The following is a 22351-nucleotide window of genomic DNA, read 5'->3' as shown; positions in this document are numbered from 1 at the left end:
CACACTGTTGCAGCAGGCAATCTTATTTGACTTTGGATATGGAGGCAGGTGGGCATGTTTGACACAGGCACCACAGCTTGACAGTCTTGTAACTTTGCTTTGACAGTTCCGATGCAGAGCCACAGAAATAAAATTACAATGCCAGAGGTCAAACATAATGGCTTTGATAGCTTTGAACAACTGATGATCCTCTGGCTTCCCTGACCAATGTTGCCTGCCTTGGTCATGATATGAAGACGCACTCAAGAGCAATTAGCAGAGACCATAATTGGAAATGAACAGTTATCTGTGTGCTGTGACATGCAGTCCAGTAACTCAGATGGATCGTCCTCTCTGTTACCCAGCCCAGCTCCAATGACTTCACATGAGGCAAGCAGTGGCCAGGACCAGGGATGGAGAGCATGACCTGGGACAACCAGTGATGAGAGCTGCCACGAGCCAACTGGGGAAAGCATCAGCTGCAGGAAATAAACTATTTTACTCCTTGAAACTGGTTTGTACCTTGCCTTGGATTTTTACTGCATAAATGTTTCCGATATTTTTGGCACTCTGTAGCAGCTCTTTCTGCACAGTGTGTGTATCTGAAGCATATGAGGCCAAAATCCCTGGTCATCTCTGGAAGTGTAAGCCTGCATGGCCTCATATCCCCTCCTCCCTGACTCTTCAGGCTGTTCAGGATGTATCTTGCTGTGGAGGGGTCATGCTGAAACTCAAAGACTGTCATTTTCAGTGATCTCTAAAGCTTTTGGTCACAGTGCATTTATGGCAGTGGGGCAAGGGTGAGAATTAAGGGAAAGGGGTTGCATCCTGGATCTGTTTGGATTTTTTGTTGTTGTTGTTTTAACCAGCTGTCCAGTGAAATTAATTAATCTTTCCAGAGCTTCCTGGACTCATTTATGTTCTTTGGTGATGCAAGTTTTCATTAAACCAATGAAAGAGCAAATTGAACTTCTATGTCTCTGGAAAAATATTCCAGCAAAATAGCAGCATCCTTTTCACTACAAGAAAAATTCTTTCAGCCTACTGCTGATCCTTTTATGTTGAAATTAGGAGCTGTTCACCAAGATAATCTCCCAACCTCCTGTAGAGCAGTGTTGCAGAGAAGCTCAATGGTGTAAAACTACGTCTTCTTCCTTGTTACCAATCAGCAGTAATGATGGTGGAAAACAGAGAAAAACAGCTGCAGTTCATGCTACTCCCCCACACATACACATTCTCCTTTTTTTTTGAGCAAAAGCTGCAAGAAAGGCTCACTAACAGAGTATATGGCATTCTGAACCTGCACTCCAAAAAGAGCTGCAGGCATAACAGGATGTGTTTTAAATGCCGTAATGAAGACGCAGCATCTTGATATTTAGAAAAGAAGGAAGTAACAAAAAAAACCTCCAAGATCATTCATAAACTTTGGCTTGTTTAACGACAGGTCCATCTCAGCTTGTTCTGAACACATTACATGGAGTGGCTCTTTGAGAGGAGCTCTTTTTCTCTATTTTTCCTTTCTTGTAAGGGAAAGTATTATTTTGCTTCTAGGATCAAATGTAACATTTGTTTACTGATCTATATCCTATCTTCACTGGCTGTGAATGGCATTACCTATTAGTGAATACAGTGAAACCTGTGCAATTACCATTGACTTGAACCACACAGTCAAGAGCGCAGTCTGGACCTACACATAGCTTGTTTCTTCTTGTAAATAGTTTGTTAAAGTTGAAGGGAACATTATGATGGCCTAGGTCTCCACTTGGAGTAAGAAGACTTGAAAGAGACAGACTGCTGTCTCTTGGTATCATCAAAAAATACTGCGACTAGGTCAGCATACGTTCTTTTCAGAGTTAATCTAAAATGGATGGTTTTCTTATATGAAAATAATATTGCCCATTGGGCTGTTTAGTGATAGAAAGGACAATTGTTTTGGGTTTGTCTCTCTCAGCAAACGCAAGGTCAGAAGAGTTTATATCCAGCTGCTCCATACAGTCTTTGTCTCAAAATCCAGGCTTTGCCCTTCCACAAACTGCTAGCACATTATTAAAGAAAATTTCAGTGCTTCATTATTTGCTATGAATAAATTAATTTTCTTCCATGCCAGTAAGGCTACTCGCATGGACTTTATGGACTTCCCCCTGCTAGCATTTTGCTGATTCCGCTCACACTGGGCCAGTGGCAGCACTGCGTCAGCCTCCCTCTTACAAAATTCTGCCATTAAACTTCCTCCTTCAGCAGGGGGTCGTTATTAAAAGAAGAGGCCTCTTTTTAAAAAACAAGGAGAAAACAATGCTAAGTCAGATTTCGTTCTGCATGGTGTTACACTCCCAAGCATTGGAAGCACTGTGTTATTTAAACAAATTGCATTCCACAGTCATTGAACCTTTTATTCCCCTCTTCCTTAAGTATGACCTAAGCTTAAGCCAGAGAAAGTTAGGGACTGATTGAACTCCAGCTCAGAGCATTCCCTGCAGTCTTAGAGGTCCTGCTTGTGACAGATGAGCTGCCACAAAGTGATGCTGCACTAAGCAGAGCAGTGACAGCAACCACTGCAAAATGTCTGCGGATGTCCATACAACTTCATGCTCCAGCCACAATCAGAATGATTTCAATATCTGATTTAAACATAACATGAAAATTTCACTGTCATGTCTTTGCATTGCACCTTACTCTTATTGTTTGAATCATGAATTATTTCCCTAAAGAAAGGTGGATTCTCACTGACTGATACCCCTGAGGACAAGTTGACTTGCTGCTTTACGTGAATTGTTGGGTTTAGTTAGCCAGGAGTACGATATTCGGCGCTATGTTGTCCATTCTAAATTGTTAACCGCAGTTAGTCAGATTCATATTTGTTGTTTATTAGCAGATCTGTTTTGTTTTGGGTTTTTTTTTGAACATCAGATTGGTCCAGCTCCTTTTGGATTTTATTAGCACTTATAAAAGGGGTTGGCAACCTGAATTTTGAAAACATTATTAATATATATATATTTTTAATGGTAAATGAAACTAGTAAATATGATAAGAAAAATGTAAGAAAAGTTTTACAAAACATATTTTGCATTTACATTTTCCTCACTTAAAAAATATGTTTTTGCAGATGCTCACTTTATCTGATTTTTCACTGTGGCCTTTAAGATCTTAAAGCTAGCTGATCTGAGCTTCTCACACCAGTTTTTACTCATAGACCAGAAGATACAAACTTGTTGCATTTTTATCTTTAAATACTTCTCTAAATGAAAGAGTTAGTTACTGGGCTAAATTTAACTAACTGTAATTTAAGAAAAAATTTGTCTACTTTTATAGCAGAAGTCTGAAATTTGCTTCATCAGTTTCATCTGAATCAGTTTAACAGCCTTGATTATTATTTTAATTTAATGTAAAAAATGTAAAATATTAAAGTAAATTTAGGCATTAATGTGGGCTATGTATATCCAAGTTTGCATCTTTATTTAAAAGTCCAATTTATGACAAAACATTGTGGGAGAGCCCTTTAGTTTTTAACATGGTTGTTTCTGTCTTTAAATATGTGCTCCACACTCAGCAGTGTCAGCAGCCCCAAAGATGAAGTCTTGGCCCTGCAGGAGTTTGTTTGCCCATTCACTCCCTTTCCACTCCCATCATCTTACCGACAAATTCATTTGCGGTTGTTAAAAACAGATGGCTGCACGTGATCACACCGAGAACGACAAAGAAAAAGGAATATCCGCATTACGCCTTTTCCAGCAATGCAATGTGTTTGCATGTGCCACCCAACCACACCAGGCTACCAGGCTAGGGCAATGCTTCTCAGATGCTTGCCCTCCTCACGCTGACGAGCTGCTTGCGCAGGAGTTACGAGCAGATGAAAGGAGGTGGGATAGTGGTACCCGCAGAGGGGCCTGAGAAGAAGAGATGGTGCAAGAGAAGATGTGCAGGGGACTGACTGATGGTGAGGAAGAAAAGACCATTGATTTGACACCATCTTGCAGTGAGCTGCCAGGATTGCTTAATAAGACCTCCAAGAGATGCACTTTCATTGAAGGTCCTCCTAATCCCAACCATTGCACCAGGCTTTCAAATATTTAGGAGGAGACCCTGTGTCAGTCAAGCAAACACAGTTTACACCAATGGGGTCTGCTGTGCAAACTACTCCCACCACAACAACCTCCTCGCAGCTGAAGACACAGCCCCTCGCTCCAAGTGCGGGGCGCCATCAAGCACTATGTTTGAGCACAGCGCGGATCCCAGTGCTTTCAGAAAGATGCGGTGGGAGGAGACTTACCCCTGCACCCTCCTCGGCTTCGAGACTTTCACAGGAGTACAGCGCTGGTGGGTCCCTCGGCAGCATGTCTGATCCTCCTGCGCCTACAAAACCAAAAACATTTTATTGGGAAAATATGCATGGCTGAGAGGTTGCTTTGTTTGGATCCATTTTTACCGGCCACGCTCTATCGCCAGCCTGGTATCTCATCAGTGTTGCTAAAGAAAGCAGAAAGGGTACAAAAACAATGACTGAAAAACATCTTCGCCGGCTGGAGACAGCTTTATGTGCTGGGAGAAAAGGCAGCGGGTGCTTAGCAGGCTGACACAGCACGCCATGGCTCAGGAAGGACATACTCAATTTCAGCCCCAGCAGTGGCCATCCTGTCCCTAGGGTGGTGCCCAGCACTGGGGCTGGGGCTGTACTGGTCCTTGATGGGGTGGGGAATGGCCCTAGCAGCCAGGTCCAGCCTTGCCACCCCTAGGAAGCCCCCAGGCACCGGCTGCTCTGTGCTCACCTGTGTTGCTGTGCTTAAGGTGTTCCCTTGCTCCCCATCTTTGGGAAAAGCCAGAGGACTTTTCAGCACTTCTGTGCGTCCCCAGAGAAGGGTAACCAAGAGCTTCTAGGATGCTAATGAAAAGCATCTCATTAGTGAACACTGTTTGCCAGCCAGGCAGTAGCCACCACTGCTGGTCGGGTGAGGTGAGGTTCCAGGCACAGCTCACAGGGCACGGCACCAGCAGCCCCTCAGTCCTGTCCAGAAGGAGAACTTTTGCACTTTTGTTTCTACATCAAGCTTAAACTTTGAAGAAGGTAAGAACATATCTGCTGATTTCACTTCCAAGGGACAATCTTGCTTAAGTATAGCTAGTCACAGACAGATGCTTGATTGCTTTTGGTCTTTCCACGGCACTGGCAATAATTACAATAAATAATGGTGGATTAGAGTCAGATTAAATGGGTGAATATTTTCTAAACTGTGAAATTAAACTATAGGTGTTACACATCTCCTTTACAGAGGGTAAGGATGTATAAGGATTTATACATAATCTCTGGTAGCACTGTTGAATGCACACATTCTCACTGAGAATACACTGAATAATGTTCCTTGTGCTACCACAGCACTGTGTGCACCTGCTAAATTTGAAATACGGCTCATGTAATAATACATCTTGAGATGCTTCTGCGGTCCTTGGTCAATACAAGGACAGTTATTCACGTCCTCTGCTGCTGCTTCACTCTACAATCTTGAGTGTGTCTCTTCAAACCACTACTGTTTGTGTGTACCCCACAGTTGTGTTACATTTATGCAAAACAATCTGTGCATCAGAGATGCCCTTTGCTTATTTGTTGCTCCACCAGACCATGGCACACACTAACAGTGCTAACTTGAGCTGTAGTCTACCTGTGGATACATGAAGGCACTGACTACACACCTGTATCTTTCTTACTAACAATACTGGTTGGTGGGTTTTCCTGCTTTTTGTCAGCCTCAGATAGACATCTTTTGCTCTGGAGGAATGATATTAAAAGGTGGTGCTGCAACTTATGTGCCAGAATCCTGTAGGTGCTTTTAACTTTTTCCAGCACATGTTCTTTGGAGCTGACCTCTCCTCTTCCCACATGCTGAGCTATGGTGTCCACGCGGTCCACAGAGTCAACAGGCAGCCCCCAGCAAGGCTTAAAGACTGCACTAAAACCAGTGGAAGTGCATAATAATACAATTGGGACCTCTGTCCCCTGGTGTGCTCTCAGCACTCTGCAGAAGTCCACAGAGTCTGATCCTGCGACTTCGATACAGGATTGATTCCTGCTTTGCATTCATCTCTGCTGGGGTTCCCCTAGAGCACTGTTGCTTTGGAAGTGGTGCTGCAGAAAAGGCATCTAGTTTATTCTGTCCTGATTTCTTTTTTCTGCTGTATTTTTTTCTTTCCTTCCAACTCACTTTGATTGCTTCATTCATCCTAATCTCAGGCCGAAAGGACCTTCCTTGTTATACGCCTGTAGAGCTTTTAGCATAATAGGCCTCTGATTGTCTCCTGATACCCATATGCTCTCCTGCTATTCAAATACAGATGTAAAATAGAGCTGTGCGCCTTTTTTTTTACTATTTCACTAAAGCATCCATTCATACGCAGGCTGCTATACATCTTTTCCTACAGTATATTTGGAACTGCGGAGCCTGCAGTATGTTGTCCTGGTGTGGATGCCTCCGTCTGCATCAGCAAGTCGCTGTGCAGTAGGAGTGGATCAGAGGATGGGAGCAGTTGGCGCTGACATCTCTAGATCAATAGTGTAAGTATTTCCAGGATTTAACGTCAGACTAGATTTAGTCTGATTCCCTGGACTGAATGTTACCACAGTGTCAGAAGGAGTAATACTTGATTGAAATATCTCTGTTTCCACTAGGGTTTGAAAAGTATTTTGTGTGCCCCTGCAGAAGAGTTTCTGGTACAGTTTCCTCCAAAAGGACTCTTGCCTGAGACTCACCAGTCTCATCACATAGTGTGAATCTCTTCACATCTGAACCAGCTGCAAGTGTGGTTGAGGAAAAGGGGATGAGTTCACTAAAAGCCACACTACTGCTCTCTGCCAAAGTGCTGGTGTATATACAGTCCATGCCCACCAAGAAAGAGCAGTTTGGTGACTAGGATGCTAAATGGAGATACGAGTTGCCTAATTTCACACCTCAGCCACAACTAGCATTCTGCATAGCCCTTGGCAGACAAGTTTTCCACGTACAAATGATATTCCTCATTCATGTGGCAACACATGAAAATTAAGAAGAGAACATTACAGCAGTAATGTCTGTACTTAACTAGAAAAGAAGTAATGAAAGTCCAAGGTGTAGAAATTAACGTGCATAAGAAGAGGATTGATTTCACCCAAATCTCACAAATTTACAAATAACATAAGCCTGAGTAGACTTCATTTCCACACTCTGTATTTGGTGACAGGCTATATCTGCCACAGGATGCACTTCTGACATGGCAACTTTAAAATCACCCTTGGATTAAAAAAAAACAAATCCCAAGGTGTTGACATCCATGGACGTGTTGTAAAGGCTGCACATAGTACCAGTTCATGATGCCATTAGCACAGCTACAGTTTTACATCTGTCATGGTCTGTACAGCAGTGATGAAGTAACTCAACCAGAACAGCTGCAGGGCAGCTCCATCAGCACTGCTGGGGCTCAGTGGCTTTTCATCCATCTCTGTGCACGCTAGCTCCACTCCTGTGTAGCACTGTGCTGACTTATTTGTTTCCTTTTATTTGCTGTTGATTTCAACTGTGAATAGGGTTTGATGGATGACAGGAATTTAACAATCAAGAGGACCAGACAATACAACAGGAATGGAGCTGAGCTAACAGTCTCTTTCCTTAAGAGACATATCCTTGCAGACTTGGGAGATAAATCAAGGCGCGGATAATAGGAAGGATTTTGGGGTCTCAGCTCACCAGCATCAGCCAGAAGAGAAAGGAATGGATGTTGTCAAGACAGGAAGGATGAAATTTAAGCATAAGTGGCAGGTGCCCAGTTCCTAGTGATGTAGTTGGCAGTGAAAGTGCAAAATATGGATGAAAGATAGAGGTGCTGATGAGGAATTTGGAAAACAGCTGTGCACACCCACTCACTGCTTTTAACAAACAAGGGGAGACTTCAGCTGTTTGTTCTTGAATCACAGTTCTTTGTGGTCAGCACTCTGACCATGGGGAAAGCACCTCTGCGTTGGTTAGCAGCGACCTGGGGTGGTACACTCATCTCAAGGGTGCTTGCTCTATCCATCTCAGTTTGTCAGCCCCTTTGGGTTCCTGCTCTACAGGGGCCCACAACTTCCTTAGAAAATCCTTCACAAATGCAAACATTACCCAGAAACCAGAGACTTAGGGTTTTAATTTTCCTGTTTGTTTTAGCAACAGAGTGCTCTGTGTTTTCAGCATACAGACTCCATTGCTGTGTTGTTAAGCTGGCGGGAAACAACTCTGAGCCCTGTACCATACAACCATTGATGCTGGGGTGGGCTGTATCCATCTGAAACCTGGCAGCCTGCATCCTCTTGCAAAAGAAACTGGTGCAGTGAAGGGGCAGGTTGTAGCATAAGAGGAGCTGCATCAGGGAATACCTTTAGGGCAAAGATTTGTCTGCTCAGAGGAAAAGGTAGGTAAAGCACTTACGGGTATTCACCAGGAAAAAACTGCAGTGATCAAATCATACTGAATCAAGCCTTCTTCATTTCTCACAAGATAATAATTTACACCCACTATGGAAGGTTAGGGCATAGTCAAATGTTCACTTGCATGGCAGCTGGTGCAGTTTAAGATTTATTATCCTCTTCCACTGAGACAGATTGTTTGTGGAAGCACTTTTGGTCCTTTTCAGAGCCAAGGGAGGTTGCAGACGTATGCCTTAAGGACACATCACTGCTCCCAGTTTGGCCCTCTCTGCCTGCTGGAGGATGCTGCCATCTCAGATCTACTGGCCAGCCAGCTGCTCACCAAGTGCATCCTGTCCTGTTCAGGTTGGAAGGAAAAAGGCCAGCTCCAGCCACACAAATGCTGGATCATCACTGAACTGGCCCATTTGGTCTTGAAGAGGTCAAAGAGGCAATTTATTACAGCAACTATTTTCACTTGGCTTGAACCACAGGGATTCCTGCTGTTTCTCAGTCTGCTTTCTTTCAGCTACATATGACTTGTCATTAAAAACGAAAGCCAAACTACGTCCTCGCATTGCTATCTTGGCAGTGCCCAGCTGAGCCAGCAGACAGATGCCACATTAAACTACAAAGTAGAGTTTGTCACCAATCATTGCTGTGAATAATAAAGGGTCATTCAGAAAAATAAAATCCTCAAAGAAGGAGAGGCAGAGAAAAAAAAGAGACCGTCTAGGAAAACAGAGCTTTCAGCAAGAGCGCTGACATGTTTATTTACTGAACCACTAAACGGCTCGGTGGCTTCATGGAGTTCAGACCAGGAGAAGTAACATATCAGCACAAAGATAAAGGCATAACTTAAGTGCTAAGAAAACCACTTATTTGTCTCTTTTTTACACTTAATTTTCTTTAATATATGCTACGCTTAGGCATTGCATCCTTGCTATGTTTTGAAACAATAGTAAGAAAACTTTCTTACCCTTTTAAACATGCTTTGAGGGCTCACCTCTAAGAGTTAAGGAAATATTTCAGTCTTGGTTTCCACAGAATCTTGAGTCTTAGAAAAACTATTACTGAGAGTGCTGTAGGTGCCACTTCTCTTGTGATATGAATGTCTCTCTGATAGCAATTGTCTTAAGAGTGCTAGTTCACTTAATCTGTTTTTCTGCATCTGATAGCAGTGTTATTCACTGGAGTGGATGCACAGGTTATAAAGCTAATGGCACAATTACCTTTTGCTGATTTGCTTTTCTCTTCCAAATTATTTTTTCTTTAGTTTTCACACTGTGATGTATTTTAGACTTAAATACAACTAAGGCAAAGACCTTCCTACTAAGGCTAGTAGGAGGGAAGCCACACCTACTTATGCCCCATTAAAAAGGAGCCTTGGCTGGTGTCACTCCTCAGAGGGAGCTGGTTGGATTGTGACTTTGCCAGAAGCACTGTGATGCATCTGTACTAAGAACAGGTGTCAAAGGCTCAGTCTCCAAAATTCAGATGCATGCTCTAGTTGCAGATGCAGTCTGCAACCATTTTGGGAAACACCTAAACAGACTTGCATTGGTGGTTGCAGGTAGAGTAGTTAAAGCTGTTGCAGATCTCCATCACTGAGATGGATTAGCTTTCTTCAGCTCAGTCAGGCTTTCAGGAGTGATTTGAACTGGCTAGCAATACTCTGACATGGCTTTTGCATGCTTCAGTTTTGTGAGCAGTGATGGCAACCTGGGAGAAAAGCTGTATCTTCAGCCATTCACTACAAAGTAATGCAACACCAGTCTCAAACTTTGCCCTTATTTGTTTTAATGAGGATTTTCTAGCCACTACTATAATTTCTGGTGACCAGCAATAATGAACTAATGTTGATTCAGATGGTGCATGCATTTTCACCATTTCTACTTTGAAGCAAGCCAAAAGCCCTCAGAACTATAATCTACATATATTTCGCAATGAAACCTTAAGTATAGACCAGCCCTAGGATCAAAGCTATTCTAAGAGAATGAGATTGCAATGTTGCTTAGAAAATTGCTCCTAATCTCAGCAATCTTGTTCACAGTGAACAGCTTATGATGAAATTGAGAGAGAAACATTAAAGTTTTTAGAGGAAAAAAAAAGCCTGCAGGAATTAAGCTCAAAGACTGACATGAATTGGGAGGCATGAGGAAGACAAAACCTGTGAATTTTGTTTTGTAGTAATTTGCCTTGGAGTACGTTCTCTTATTTGGAAATGCCAGGTAAGAAGCATGGTGTTTTATCATTAAAAGATCAGATAGCCTCCCAGCTTTGCCTAGAGTTAGTTCCTGTATGTGGCAGCAGTGGAGCCAAACAATGAATTCATTGCCTTGCACAATGGTTTAAAAATAGCAGAGAAGTCCCTGAATGATTTAAAGAAAGGAAGCACAAGTGACTCAAATTGTGACATCTTAAGCTTAACCACAGAAAGAAAGCAGAAGGTAGCAGAAAGATTATCTGTTACCGATAACCGTTCTATAACAGGAGAAAGAAAAGCCATCACTTACACGAACAGTGCTGAAAGTGCACATCTGAAATGCAGTGAGGGAGACGAACAGCTTGTGGTGCTCATCTCACTGCATTTGCCCAGAGGGTTTCTTACCCCCAAGAAATGCATGTGTGTAAATACCACAAAAATGAGCTTCTAACTCTCAAGCATAGCCAAGAGAGAGGACTGCAAGAGCTGTGTCCCATTTCCTTAACTACCAAGTGAGACCGTTGTCTTATTACACTAATTTACTCACACTGAGGGAGACATGGCACATTTTTATGACCCCTTCTGTTACCTGGAGTTAGACCTGCAGCTGCACATACCAACAGTTGAGAGTGCTACATGCGTGTGCAGAAGATGATATGGATGCATCTCCAACAGTCAAAGGTGGTATGTATCCAGTTAAACCTAATTTCCTCTTGGATGACATTTAGCAGCAGGCAGGACATTCCCTATTAGTGGATACTACGGCAGAAGTAAATGGCCATGCCTTTGCAGTGCACCTGCTGGGGATAGGAGGAAAGCAATCTCCATTTTTCAGCAAACTATGTCTTTAGGTGACTCTTCCAATTATGCTTTTCTGCTCTTCCCTGTGGTGAGTAACCAGTCTGGCTCAACAGGGTAAATCCTCGCATGTGTCAGATTGCATTACTGCGGAGGAGGAGGGACAATCATACTCTGCTGGCATTTAGCTGCAGGTAACAGAGTGCATATAAGAGGACCTATCACTGTCAATTTTCCTGTCACACTTCATGGTCTCTTTCAAGGGTGACATTTTGAATCTGGTTTGTGTTCGGAGGTCTGACAAAAATGGCAGGCTTGCTGAAGGCGCAGTATAAACAGCTGAACTGCACACACCCATGTAGTGGATTCAGGAATAAATGGGTATCGTTTATTCTGTGAAGCCACCTTCCAAGCTCTTAAAAAAGCCATGTTGTAAGACTTTCACAGTTAACCCAGGAGTTAAACAAATAAAACAAGGGGGGATTACAGCATAAGACCTTGAATAAGTATTTCAGTCCTTGACAAGGCAACAGCAAGACCCCTGTACAGACTAAGAGCGGGCTTATCTGCCTCATTAGACTGTAGTTGTTTAGAGTCGAATCACTGGCAGACCCAGCCCAAACTGGCTGGTCCAGCCTAAAGTTTGACCTCCAGTTTTGCATATTTTTGAGTTAAGATTGTACTATCTGTTGGTTTTATGAAATGTAAATGCAATTTTTTCTATCAGACAAATTCATATCAACACTTTATTGCAAAGCTAAACCTGCCAGTTTTGCCTGACAGAAGGTGATACTAATTAATGCCTTGTCACTGTCTTCTGTTGTGATAGAGAGTGATGTGCCTGGTAAGAAAGAACCCACCTGAATCCTGCATTTGTACTAGAAACACACATCAGCACAAACCCTGTAAATTCTGCAACAGCAGAGTCAGATCTTGCTCTTCCCTAGACAGACGCATGAAAGGTGCAGCTGAACTGGTTTTATCATGGCATGAGCCACTGCTGGAAAGCCACGCAATCCATTTCGGCCAGGTATTTGGTTCACCTGAAGTTGAGAGCAGATCTATTATCTGCAAGAAGAGATCCAGGGCACTGAACTGGGTTAGTAACTGTATAGTCAAATTAAAATCACTGCTTGATATAAGGTTAATATAATCTGACTTTTAACAGAAGGGCATTAGAGATAACATCCAGATGTTTAAGGATGAAGACACCTGTCTTCACCTAAACTTAGCTTACCATAAGCATGATAATCAGTTTCAGTCATTTCAGAGGGAGTACTTATAGAGTAGGTTACTGCTCAATTAGAGAAGATGTATCAGCCTCTGGCCTCTGTGGATAAGGTTGGCAATCGTAGAAAATGACATATAATTAGAAAAATTATAGTGTTTGCTTTCAAAGTACTATTTGTTTTCCCAAAAAAGCAAACCGACAGGCAAACATAATATCCAGATATGCTATATCCTCCTCAGTTACTCACATTTCACCTCCCCAGAATTAAAATAGGTAGCAAAATGTTTCATTTCCCAGCCACAACATTGAGAAGAAGGATGACTTGCTGGTCAAAACTTCAGTAATGTTTCTTATCCAAGCCATATGCTTGAAAGAGTTCAACAAAGGATTGCTTGGCTCTCTAATAGAGGAAGGGATCAAGTGCTTTGAAAGCAAAAGCCAAACTAAAGAGAAAATAAATTCTGATTTTGGTGTCATGATATTGTGCCGTATTTTTCACCTAAAAGGTTTAGTATTTAAGGAAAGATCACAGTTAGTGTGCAATGTCACATGATGCCACATCCATCACCTTCCTGTCAATACTTAGGGCATTATGAGAAGTATAATAAGATACATTCCATGACTACTTTCTGAGTCCTGCTTCACAAAGATGGGCTAACTAGATCTAACTTTCCAGGCTGTCCCACAGTTAGGAGAGTCATGTAAAGATGGAATCCTGAGACTTAAAACCTGGATTCTGCCTGGGAGCCCCACCAAACCTCCACAGTAACAAACATGATGGGAGATTAAAGAGGTGCTTTCCATCTGTGCTTCCTAAAGAGCACAGGTATTCCTAGCCAGGTATTCCCAAGGGGACAGGATCCTGGCTTTTTCCTCTCTCCTCAAAGTCACATGTGCTCCTTAAAGCATGCCCTACTTATGCAATGCAAAAATTCTACATGGCTCTTCAAGGGTAAAACAAACAGCTATGGCATAATCCAAAATCAGTAAGAAAATGCTGGTTGACTTCTGCAGACTTGTGGAAATTACCAGCTCAGTACCACTTGTTGTCTCTCAGCTGTTTATCTGCCCCATGATGTGCATTGTCTAAATTTGAAATCAAAAACATTCCTGAGGCAATGAATGTCTTTAAGCACTTGTACTCCCCAGTGCATCAAAGTAGAGCTAAGGGTGACTCCTATCCTTTGGTAGCTATGCTTGCATTCAAGTTTTTCGGGCCTCATGGTTTTAGCTTTCAGCACCTTCATCACCTGCTGCGGCAGAGCTCTCATGCAAGGCAGTCCCGTGATATGACAGGTTTCCCTGCCTGATGAGTCAGTCGATCTGCACAGGCTACACTGAAGTGGAAGCTGATGCGTGGATGGTATATGTGATGGGGGAGTTTTTCCAGAGCTTGAGCCCTGAGCCTAGCTAGGGGTGTGCTAAAGTTGGGACAAACAAAACTGACCTCCTTTTAAAGTGCAGCTTTTGTAGTGTACATGCATCTCCCTTTATCTCTCCTATTTCTTTAGTTCCCTCCGCTTTTCCTTGGCATGAAGAGTGAGGAGTGTTGATTCAGTAAAGTGTCTTCCTCAGAGAATTAGCATAGAGCCTGTACCAAGGTACCAACAAACATTTTTCATAGCTCTCATCTATGCCACTGGAATAGAGCATGAAGAAAGCATAAAATTACATCAGGGCTTCAATTAACTTCCATATTACCTATAACTCAAATACTTATTGCGTCTGTGCTAGAGTTAGTATTTAGTTTTGTAAGATTTTTAAATGTAAGTTTTTAAGGAGGCAGTCTGCCCTGCACAGAGATTCCAGCTCCGAAAACAAACAAAGATCAGGAAATTTCAAAAGGTTTAAGAGTAAGCTCCTGATGTCAGGCTGCACGTTCAAACCTTTCCTGTTGAAATCTAGAAAGCTAAGTTTCTTGTGAAATTTCTAGAAATTAGAAATGCATTTTTAAATACATTTTGAAAGAACCACTGTGCTTTCATGTCAAGTATTGCCTGGAACATGAAATTGTGGAGACATAATGAATAGATGAGAGGTGGTTTTTGGTTTAGGCTTTTTTTTTTCTTTATATGACAACCAAATGACTTGATCCTCAGCAGCTCTCAATCTGCAAATAGTTCAGTCTGAGTTTAAATTAAGTTCATGGCTGCTTCTTCCTTTACTCAGACTATTCAAATATTCTCTTTGCAACCTGCACCAAGTAACGGATAAAAATAACTGTCATGCTTAATTTTTTTTCAACTGTGCAGGTAGGTTTGTTTGGATTTTCCACATTCTATTTCTGAGAACAGGAGTGAGTCTTCTCCTAGCTCAGTTAAAGACAGTTTCTAAGAACACAAGAAATGCTCCACCGGACCAAAGCAATGGTCTTTGACAGCAGCAGTAAGAGACTTCATATAGGGAGAATGCCTGTGCTGAGCCTCTGTCTTCAGACCTTCCCATGTATTTCCTCCTGCATCCACAGTCACTAGATAAAGGATGTCATTGGACACATCTCTGCCTTGTCCCTTTAATACATTTCGTAAGTCTGTTGTCCTTCAGGTTGTTAACATGGAGGTATTTATCTGTCTGTTTTTATTTTATTTTCTCTTTTTTTTTTTCCTGTATAACACCATCATCATCTACATGGTGTATGAACTGCCATATTTAGCACTACTAGTTCAGAAACCTCTGAGGAGGATGGACAATGAATCTGTGTACTGTTATAATTTATGATTTGCTAAATGATTTAGTAGTTCTGAATGTCTAAGATATGACTGCAAAGGGATTGAAAGCTCAGGAATATAAACACCCACAGTCTGAATTTCAGGCCACCTTAAAAGAACCTTACACAGAGGTAAGGTAACCTCCAGAAACAGAGGCAGTTAAAGTACTCATAACTTTCAGGAATTTTAGCCTCTAGCAATGTTTGTTGCAGAGAAAGGATCAGCAGAATAGGTTCACATTCACTGCGGACACCCTATTTAATAAGGAATTAGGTTAGCAAAGAAAGACAGATGGCAAGAGTAGACAAGACAGTTTGAGACCCAAGGCCTAATTCAGCTTTGACTTAGCTAAGCTGAATGGCCCTGGAAGTCAATGAGATGTTCACTTCTTTGTATCAGGGCTGAATTTGTTTCTCTATGTTTAGCAGAAAGAGGTGAATAATTGAAGTCAGACAGATTTTTTTTTTTTTTTCTTGGAAAACCGTGATGGTCATATGAAATTTTCAGTACTACCCTAAAGCCTACACTTTAAAAACTAATAGATTTTATGAGGAGGGATGTTTCCTGCATAATTCAAATACAGTTGAGAGACAGTGCCTGGCCTAAGGCTTTGTACATTCATAATAGAAATAAACAAAGGGAGACACAAGCAGAGGCTTGCTCAGTGCAACCGAAGTGGAATGGGACTGTGAATCTTGTTCCCTGAATCTGAGATAGGTCTCTAATTTTTGGGTTTCTACCAGATTTGCTGCTGCATGCCCAACTCTGCTTATAACAGGAAGTATATTCATTCTCTAAATAAACATTTGGAGAATGAGCATTGTAAACTAGCATTTCACCATTTCTGCTTTTCCCTCCTATTCAGGTGCCTTCAGCAATGGGTGCTCTGACAAAAAAAGTAGGGAGACTAAAGGGGTGCCAAATAATCTCCCTTTGTCTTCACCTCGGGGGGCTGCACACCGATTCCTTTTTAATGAGTCAGTGTTTACCAAACGGCTCCTCATTTGTAATTTGTTATTTTATCATGGCTATAAAATGAAAAGGTAGATCTTAACCTGGTAAAGTGGGATATTACTTTGCATTTGCTGTTGTGTAATGACATCTCCAGCTACTGTGGTGTAAGGCATATTGATTGCCCTGCCTGCCTCAGTCATGGTACTTCTGCTGAAAATCAATGACTTGGGTAATCCTCACTGAAAAACCGTGCATTAGTTGAGACTGAGTTACCAGAAGGTTGCAGAAAATTGAAAAAGATAAGAAAAAGACAAAGGAAGACATAGCATTTGTGTTCTTGTGGTTTTTTTCTGCCCTCCACAAGCATTGCCAGAATGCTGCTTGTACAAGGAAGCAGGAGAAGATGCCTCTCTAATGGAAACAGTCATGCTTCTACTGTGTAATGCCATGGCATTTCCCTCCCATCCTGTATGAGTGCACCAGCACAAAGACAGCCATAAAGCAATGGCAGGTTTCTTTCTTTGGCTCTGTGTAAGCACACACTGCAAAACAGCCTGGTCTATAAAATAAAAAGAACTGGTCTCCATAACAGCTCCCAGCGCCAATGATGCACACTTAGTGGGCAGCAGATGCTTTCCTCTTGACAGTTGCTAGGCAGAGTGTTAGCTGATGGGATGTAATTGTACCTACAAGAGGTTTGGGGTCTGTAATTGTTCCCACCCTGGGGATAGAACTCCCTATGGGTGTACAGGTTTTTAACGGGGCTCCCTGCAGCTGAGAAGCAGTTACTCACCAGGTAGCTTTTTTGCTCGTGACTTGTTCTCTGTGCAGATGAAAATTTTTGCATGCATGGCAACAGTGAAGAGCCACATCGGCATCAGAAAGTGTTTGTTTCTGAGGAACTGGTTGGTTTCCCACATCGTAGACAGCCACTTAGCTTCCTTTTGCCTCAGTTCCTCATTGTTCATATAACAACAATAGCACTTCTCTATTTAATGGGATGCTGTGAAGTTTCACTGCACTGAAAATTGCTGAGTGCTCAGATATTGCAGTGTCTGGGGCTGGGTGAAGATGTTATTACCCATGCTATACCCATGTACTGGGTGGACGAACTTAAAACAGGCAACATCACAAGGATGGCTTTTATGTGGTGTAGCTGCATGATCTGCTAGTTTTCATCAGAAGTACACCAAAGCCAGCCTCAGTCAGAGACAGCAGAATTTCAAGCACTAATCCCAGGTGGACCCAGACAGGATACCCTAGTATGCTTCTCTCTGGAGACAGGTATTTGCTGTCTTTATACACTGTGCCACCATTCTTTGGATCTTTCAAGGGGAGAAAAGAAACTATTTTATTGCTTTCTTAGGAGCTTTTTATCGGTGAACTATATTGTAGTACCATCTTCCTTCTGATCCCCAGAAAAACTTTAGAACATTAATTACTTTAGTGCAAATATTCAGGAGTGATTTGTAGTGCATTTTAAAGTACCCTGACTCTTATTCCACAAAATGGTCATAAGGCACTAACTCTTACGTTGAGGAGCCATCTACCTTACACTTAAATAATAACTTTGCCTCATCTTAAAATATACATTAAATGTTAAAATATAGCTTACAGTATCTTTTGTAATTTAATTGTTAAAGACCACTTCCATTCAATTCTTTGCTTACTGCCTGGAAATGATGAGAGGCATTCCACAAATACTTTGGTTGTTTGGTACTTTAGTAAAATCAATCAAGTGTACCAGGTCAGATGCAGAAGGCCCACATGCTAAAATGGAAGATACTATCACTCTGCTATTAGCCCTATTAAGTTGTCCTTAAACGAGTTACGATTCTTGAGGGAGGTCTAACTTTACACCATGTCATCTGCCAATCTAAGGCTCATATGTATAACCACCCTGTGTTTATTACTTTATCTGAAAACAAAAATAATAGTCTCCTGGAACCACATATTATTTCTAATAAAAATAATGGTGTTGCCCTCTATCTTACTGATACATTTATTTATTCACAGTACTGCAGAAATGACAATTTTGGTTCAAATACAAATGTAAAAGAGGAACTCTAAAAGAAGAACTTGTACTAAAGAACATAGTTCTGCTGGAATTAAGAACTAATCCAAATGGCATCTTAACTTTGTTTGGACAATTTGTACTTTCAGCAGCTTTGAAATTTGAGCTTGCTCTTCTAAAAGCTGGGCATGCACAGATATCACTGCAAAATCTTGAAGGTGGGTCAATGAGTCACACAGGCAAAAGTCTGTATAGGCAGAGTTTTAGGAAGTAAACAAATGCCAAGTAAAGTTTTCTGCATACCTTCAGTAGGCTATCCCTCATGGCTGTGCTGAAAGTTCTTTTTCTATATATATTTTTCATAAATATTTGATGTCCAGACTGAAATCTTACATCTCTCTAGTAGAGGAAAGGGATACACTACACTGACTGTATTCATAGAATTTGAAATGTTTTTTTTTTTTTTTTACACTGGGAAGCTTTACAGGATATTCAGGACTTTATGGCAGCAGAATAAACTTTTCTTTTAAACTTAACCTCCCTCCATGAAAAGCAGGTATTTGTAATACTGGTATATTGAGTTAAATTTATGGCTTATGTAAAGTAGTACATCCTTCCGTGTAAATTTTTTAGGATCCAGGCCTGCAAAGATTTACACACACAGACTCATTGTGTATCCTGGTCCCAAGGAATCAGAAACAAGACTCCTATTGATTGCAGTGGAGCCAGGACTCCAGCTGCCACTTCCAGAGAGGGTAGTACTGCACAGTTGAAAGTTTACCAGATTTTGTAAGATGTAGGGCCTGAGGCTGGCTTTTTTGACAGGAGACATCAGAACTTTTCCACCTTTGCCCTACTCTTTCCACATTCTAGGATACTTGTGATATATTGCCAACAAAAAAAAAAAGTTACTCCTATCTCAGTGAGCTTGAGATTCAATAAATTTGAAAAACCCAAAGGCAAATACTAAGAAAAGGATATACTGTTTAGAATTAATACCAAGTATTTTTTTTCATAAAGTCAAGCCTGTGTATGTTGTGTCAGGAGAGGAGGAAGTTGTCTGCACATACATCAACACACATGCACACTTACACACAAGTCAGAATTTCTGCAAATACAAAACAGATCACGACTATGAGGTCTATGGTCAAACTCGTCCCAGTGCTGAGTCCAGCATAGAGCCAACACAATCTTTGAGACTGATTGAAGTGCTCAAGACAAAACTGACAACAGCTGATCCTGCCACAACAATGATTTTCCACAGAGAGATTATTTTGAAACCTAAACAGAAAATGGGAGGGAAGTTCATATCTGGAGACCTGAATGCTATCATTTTTATTCTGGCTGAAGCTGATCTTTTACCTTTAGGCCCAGGAGTTTGTCTAGATCAGGTTTGGATGTTCTGTGTTTGAAGTTAATGCTGTGGAGACACTTCGTCTTTGTCTACAGGTCTGGTTAACAGTAAGTATGATGTGAACATAATGCTCTGCACAGCATAGCCCTCCACAAACGACACAGATAGATACACACCAAACCACAGGTGCTGGCTCATCCATTTTCTGGGGAAGCTTGGACCTAGGTCCAGCTCTAAATCATATGGCTGTCTCTCACGCTTGTGCAAAACCCCTGCTTTGCTTAGCCCTGAAGTTTGGGGTTGGCTTGGCTCCTGATCTTTGTAGCCCATGCTCCTCTCTGCTCTGAATTACAGGGACAGCAGACCGGCATTTGGGCTGTGGTAGCTCTGACCTAAGGAAGGCTTGTAATAGGCTGTGGTACAAAACAAAAAACGATCAAAAGCAAGCTTTCCAGTGCATTTCCCAAGTTTACTTTTGCCTTTTGACTTTTAATTTATTGCAGACTAGATGATGTGTTGGTTGCTCTCAGAAAAGAAAGACCCTGATACATAAATGGCATGAGGTTTCCCTGACGGACCTGCCAAGCAGGCAGGAGCCCAGACCCCTTCTTCAGCATTAGTGCTATGAAGAACTGGCTTTTTGTGCACCTGCAATTTATTGTGCTGCCTGGTGCCTCCCTATCTTCTGCAGAGCAGAGCAAAGCTACAAATATGGTTGAACTGTCCCTTTCCTGCTCTCATGGGACTCCTTTCTACCAGTAGGTCCAATTTCTCCTTGGCTGACCTGCCTTCAGCTCAGATGAGGTTGGGGATGTCTGCCATGCCTTGCCCAGCTAGGCACTTGTTTGTCTTTTACTCCCACTGCAAAAGCCAGAGTGGGCATGTAAGTGTGTTTGAACTATAAAAAGTCACCCATCTTACAGCCTGCTGGGGAGTACTGATGCCACTTCACTTAAATAGAAAGAGAATCCTGTCCCCTGCCAGTGCCAGGGGCAATTTTCTAATGTATCCTTTTCACATGACTAATCAACCCATGGGCCTTGAATTATCTTGCAGTGGTATTGGCGCTTACGCAGCACCATGTGCTTATGTGGACAGAGAGTGCCAGCTTACCTCTACCAAAACACTTTGATTTTATTCAAGAGAGGATTTCTCCTTAAGGACAAAATTAATTGAACAGAGCTAGCGATTGACTTGGTAACTCCGTTATATTCTATGTTAATTGTTCATACTGACACAGGCAGAAGCCACCAGAACTGCTTTATAATGTACTGGAAATATTCCCTATAACACTAATGCTCATGTTGCTATCGTAAGATGCACAGTGTCTCCACCTGAAAAAACAGACAGCAGATATGTTGAGGAGAGAGCTCAGGAGAGCTAAGGGATGCAGAGATCAGTGCCTCTGAGTGCTGACCAGATCCAAAGCGTTTCTGGCTTTCAGGCTGGGTTCTTCTATCCCTGACTGCTTCTCACCTCTGAGGCCTCTCCGGAGAGCTAGGGGATCTGCAAGATATTTTTTCACTGAGATTTTTTTGGCACAAATATCTTATATTCTTGCTTCAACCTCTACTACCTGATTGGAGTTTTCTTTATTTTATGCAGTGGAAGTGAGAAAGGGAAGGTTTATTTTGGGATCAGATATGACATCTGGCTTGAAGTCCTTTTTTTCCTACAGACATCAGTACTGCCTAGGCTTTTCATGATGCACACATGGCACTGGAAGAGTGATTTGTGTCCAGGGGAGGATGAGTCCAGTAATAGTAATCACTCCCCATCAGTTGTTTGTTCTCGTGAAGCTTTAGCATCTGTTAAAGAGCGTGCTAGTCTTCACACGCATGGCAACGAGTGTTAGAGCAGAGTCTTCCTTTCTGGTGGTAGCATCAAGCTGGATCAGAGTGTTCTCTGCTTCGGAGACACCCATGCAGCGCAGCAGGGCCCAAAGGAGTGCTGTGCAAATATGCGTGCGGCCAAAAAGAAAGAGGCAGCAGGCAGGAGGGAAGGGAAAATCAGAGAGCTGGCAGAGAAAGGAATGTCATCCAGTACTGACCACGTACAGCTGTGGGGCTGTTGCCCATGGCTAGCTCTTCACTTCGCACACACTTGACTTGAAATCGTAGTGTCAGCCCTCCAGGCTTCAGCAAGGAATGCTGTGCTGGCTGGAGCCAAGTGAGTTTCCCCCTTGAAGCTGAACAGCAAATTTTCTGGGAAAAAAAAAACGAGCTCTGAGAGAATTAAATCACTAATAATTCCACTAATAATTCTGGATATAAAAAGTTGAAGGGAATGTTCTGGCAATGTCAAAGCAATATTTTTAATGTATTCCAAATGAGATATTAGGGTTGAGGGTTTTTTTTGTTTGCTTGTTTCTTTCCTTCTTTTTCTCTCCCTGGAAAAGCCTCCAGCTGGCAGTGAAATTTCCAATTTTGAAAAAAAACCCCAAGTTTGTATTCAAACAACTGGTCAATTCAGAAAGTTTCAGTTTGGGCTGAGCATGGTAGAAATCTCTGCTCTGCTTTTGGTTGTTCATTTTCACCAGTGAATTAAACCAATATTATTTACTCTGTTCTAATGCTGACAGTGTTCTCAGCCTCCTTCAGATGGAAGAGCATGCACCAATAATTTTTGCCTCCTTCCCTTCCCTGCATTGCACCATCCTGTCTGCCCATGCTCTGAAGGGCCCATACATGGTTGGCTTCCAAGCCC

General features: G+C 42.0%; 1 protein-coding gene across 3 annotated transcripts in view; it reads right to left on the bottom strand.

The window, feature by feature from the left end:
* PALM2AKAP2 (PALM2 and AKAP2 fusion) overlaps positions 1–22351 on the bottom strand; it is a 275724-nt gene that overhangs the window by 107755 nt on the left and 145618 nt on the right. For all 3 annotated transcript variants that reach the window (XM_086771571.1, XM_086771572.1, XM_086771573.1), the window contains one exon: positions 4247–4329. In XM_086771571.1, coding sequence (XP_086627697.1) covers positions 4247–4329 — 83 coding nt within the window. The remainder of the gene's footprint in view (positions 1–4246; positions 4330–22351) is intronic.

The sequence above is a fragment of the Chlamydotis macqueenii genome, chromosome Z (genome assembly GCF_036417535.1).
Source record: "Chlamydotis macqueenii isolate bChlMac1 chromosome Z, bChlMac1.mat, whole genome shotgun sequence".
Classification (NCBI taxonomy): domain Eukaryota; kingdom Metazoa; phylum Chordata; class Aves; order Otidiformes; family Otididae; genus Chlamydotis; species Chlamydotis macqueenii.
This window is presented reverse-complemented; position numbering and strand designations above follow the sequence as displayed.